This window comes from Corvus brachyrhynchos, unplaced genomic scaffold (genome assembly GCF_000691975.1).
Source record: "Corvus brachyrhynchos isolate BGI_N302 unplaced genomic scaffold, ASM69197v1 scaffold200, whole genome shotgun sequence".
Lineage (NCBI taxonomy): Eukaryota > Metazoa > Chordata > Aves > Passeriformes > Corvidae > Corvus > Corvus brachyrhynchos.
In genome coordinates, this window is record NW_008236184.1 from 5,572,876 (window position 1) to 5,576,889 (window position 4,014).

A 4,014-nucleotide genomic window follows, 5' to 3' on the forward strand; every position below is an offset into this window, starting at 1 on the left:
CGCCCCACGTGAGCCATCCCTGCTGCCACTGAGAAATCCATTGGAAAACAAAAGGCTTCTGCTGCCTCCTTCCAACAATTCCACTGCGCCAAAAATCAGCACCAGAGCAGAGGAGCTGCCAGTGCTGGTTCAGCCTCAGCGCACACCTTCTGCTCTGAGAGCAGGAGGAAGGGCTGAGTCCCTTCTCTGAAGCGCCTTTGTTCCCCTCTTTCCTGACCCCCTGCTCCACAGTGGGCACAGGAAAGCAGGAAATAAAATAACTAGGAAAAGCTAAGTATCCATGTCAGGGAGTCAGGCTCACAAGCTGACTGATCAGGGACAAAATGACCCCAGGGGAGCAAAAACCCACCGACATCGAGACATAAAAGGTGGGGCTGAGGCACCACCATTATGGATGAGAGGGAAATTGGAGGAGAACACCTGTGGAATGCCAAGGGGAGGATGGGGGAGAGGAGAGACAAACCCAAGGGAATGATGAGGTGGTGATGGATTAAACACACACTGTGAGTGAGATAAGGAAAAGGAGAAGGAATGAGCAGTTGAAGGAATGCTGGAAGGCCCATCCCAGAGTTATCAAACCATCGACATCATCATCATCATCAGGGATATGGGGATGCTGTGAGCAACTTCCCACTCCCTGCTCCAGAGGGAAGAGGAGATGAAACGTTTTCCCTCTGAACTGGAGGTGAAGAGCACTCAAATTCCACAAGGAACTGGCAGGTACATAATGAGCAGATTTGAAGCTACTCAGAGGAAACAGCATCAGAGAGGGATGTTCATCACCCTGGGCAGGCCACACAAATTAAGAGGAAAGTAGAGCTGTGAATTACAATGAACAGAGACTAAATAGCTGCCTGTGTTGGATTAAAGGATTTAAATTGTCAGCTTGATGTATAATGAATGTGAAAACCCAGCACTTAATTAAATGGCACATGATAGAATAACTTTGTTTTGCTTTAAACTGCTTAAGTTATCAAAGTATTCCTTATATTTAGCAATTGTTTAGCAGTATCTCCCTCCCTGGTGAGATCCACCGAGACACTGGTCATTACCCTGTGTTCAGCTGTGGAGGAAGAGGGATTTTTTTAAACTTTTTAAATTTCTGTTGGTCTGTAATTTGAGTTTTCAATCATGGCCAGTGAATTTTTAGCAGCTGAATGCTGCAGAGCCCCAAGGATGATCTACCAGGGGCTTTAAGGATCCCACTGTCAACACCTTGAGACCAAACCCAGGAGGTTCTGAGGAGTTCTTCCTATACCACAGACTCATCACCCCTAAAATGACCCCTATTAACTCCTCCCCGTGGCTGCTCAGGTGTGAAAGGGGTGAGACACCAGCCTGTGCCTGGGTCTCGCTTGTGCCAAGCAAAAAACTTCATCCTCCTCACCTGCCTTGAGGAGAACACAGGAAATCTGTTGTGCCACTGCATTTTGGCAGCAGGAACCAACTTAATCCTTCAACCTGGCAAGGAGAACTCATGGAGTCACTCTGTGCAGCACAAGGACAGTCAGGATGGAAATCACATGCTCAGAGGCAAAGGATCCCCACCAGGGCTCCTGAATAACCTTCTGAAGGCACCACAGAGAACAGGAGGGCTTAAAGGCTGATTAAATAATTAATTAATTAAATAAAGGTGATTAAGAGCACTGCTCCATCCAGCAGGGCTGATAGGAAGGAACGGTGATAGGAAGGAATGTGACCACACGGACCTTCAGCAAATTCTTTTTTTTTCCCCTCACCCCACTCAATTTATCCCATCCTTTCACACAGATCTGTACAACAGAATCCTGGAATGGTTTGGGTTGGGAGGGACCCTAAAGCTCATCCAGTGCCACCCCTGCCATGGGCAGGGACACCTTCCCCTATCCCAAGGTGCTCCAGCCTGGCCTTGGCTACAGCCAACAATTCCTTCCCAATATCCCATCCATCCCTGTCCTCTGGCACTGGGAAGCCATTCCCTGTGTCCTGGCCTGCCATCCCTTTAGGCCCTGGAAGGGGCTGTGAGCTCTCCCTGGAGCCTTCTCCTCTCCAGGCTGGACAATCCCAGTTCCCAGTCCTTCCTCATAGGACAGGAGTCCCATGCCTCTCACCATCCCATGAACCTCCAGCCTCCCATGTGTTGGTCATTCAGAAGGAAGTTTTCCTTAATCCCAGAGTCCCTGTGCACAGGGATGGTTTGGAGGAGCAGGAGAGAGGAAGCACCCTCCTTCCACACGAGCACACAGACCCTGGAGGTGCCCCAACGTCCCAATGAACACTTGAATCAGAGATTTTTTTACACACAATCAAAAACTGAGAGACAAAAAGCAATCCAAGTACTCACAGCCACTGCTATCCTTCCGAGAACGTGTTCTGGAATTTTTCTATAAACATCCAAAGAACCCCCTGCAGGGACAAACAGCACGTGCTCAGGTGATGCCAGATGAAACAGTGCCCCAGATTTGAAGCCCCAAGGGTTTTCTAGGCCTTGGTTATTAATAAAAACACCATCAATGCTAGAACAATAACTGTGTCAGAAATAACTGACCTTAAAAATCTCCCAAACTCTGCATAAACACATGCAACAGCACTTGGGGCTCTTTTTACCACATTCCTGATTTTTTTCTTGCAGCATTAATATTCAGAAAACAGCAACAACAAAACATTAGAAAACCTCCCAGTCACAGGTCAGAATATCAACATAGAGAACTCCAAACCATGTGAAAAAATGTCTTGGGGATAACAAAATCATCCCAAAAAGCAGATTCCAAGGTCCAAAGTATCCCAGCTCTTGTCCCCAAAGGCTGGTGCTACCACTCTGTGGTATCCAAGATGGTATTTCCTCCTGACGTCACACCAGGGATGGTTTGGTTGGCCCATACTGACGCCTGAAATGAATTCCTGGAGTTCCTGGGGAAGCAGGGTAAATTTTCCCAGTAAATCCAGAATGGGAACCAACCTGGCACAGCCCTGTCAGCATCACCCATGCTGGGACACCAAGAAGCCTCATTGCCTCTAACAGCCCTACAGGCATTCCCAAGGGATTGGGAAGTGTTACCTCCCTTCTCCTCTGCAAAAACCACTCGTGACCAAACTGGTGTCCAAAATGTCCCCGGGGCAAAATACAAATTCTTAAGGTAAGAAAATAAATTCAAAATTGAGAACTAAAAATCTCCAAGCAGAATGGCCAACAAAGTAAATAAATGGACAAAGAAACTGCAGGCAGAGAATTGCTGCAAACTGAAGGAGAGGAGGTTGGGATGAGATGTTGGGAAGGAATTGTTCCCTGTGACGGTGGGGAGGGGCTGGGCTGGAATTCCCAGAGGAGCTATGGCTGCCCCTGGATCCCTGGAATGTTCAAGGCCAGGTTGGATGGGGCTTAATTACACCACAATTCTCATTTATGCTGTAACTTCTCACTCTAATGACCGGGGGGGGTTTGGGTGGAGGGTGTTTTTTATCCCTCGTGGTCTCCACTGTCAGAAACAAACTCTGTTTGTCTTCCCTAATGTTCCTCTGATTCCAAGTTATTGAAACTCCCATTCCTTCATTAAATTGAATCTTTCAGCTGGTGTTGTCCACACTGCCTGTGGATTATAATTAATCCCAGTTTTAAAAGGAAATATAAGTGCTGTGGAATGGAAATCAGAGGTTGCAGCTCCACAGCCTCTCACTGCTCATTACAAACCCAAACAGAAGGCAATCCTATGGCTGGTGGTTCCTGTTCATCCCTGTAACATATCCTTACATTTTGCACCAAAAAAAGACCTCTTCTCACACCCCAAACTGCTAAACCTGGCTGTCACAGCTGGCTCTGAAGGAACTGCTGCTGGAAAAATGAAGGAAAACACATTTTTTTGCAAACAAATGGGGAAATCTGGAGTTTTTCTGTGGAGGAAAAAAAAAAATCTGTGAAAAAAAAATTTTCCCAAATCCAAAAATGTCAGCTCCCACACGTGTACATACATCCAGGTTCAGTCTGGTCACCTGCACATCTTGTTTTCCAAGGGGAATTTAGCAGGAATTTAGCAGTTT

At 46.9% G+C, this 4,014-nt stretch overlaps 1 protein-coding gene across 1 annotated transcript in view; it reads right to left on the reverse strand.

The window, feature by feature from the left end:
- MAP2K5 (mitogen-activated protein kinase kinase 5) overlaps positions 1 to 4,014 on the reverse strand; it is a 120,406-nt gene that overhangs the window by 71,457 nt on the left and 44,935 nt on the right. Inside the window, exon 12 of the mRNA XM_017738578.1 lies at positions 2,324 to 2,385. Coding sequence (XP_017594067.1) covers positions 2,324 to 2,385 — 62 coding nt within the window. The remainder of the gene's footprint in view (positions 1 to 2,323; positions 2,386 to 4,014) is intronic.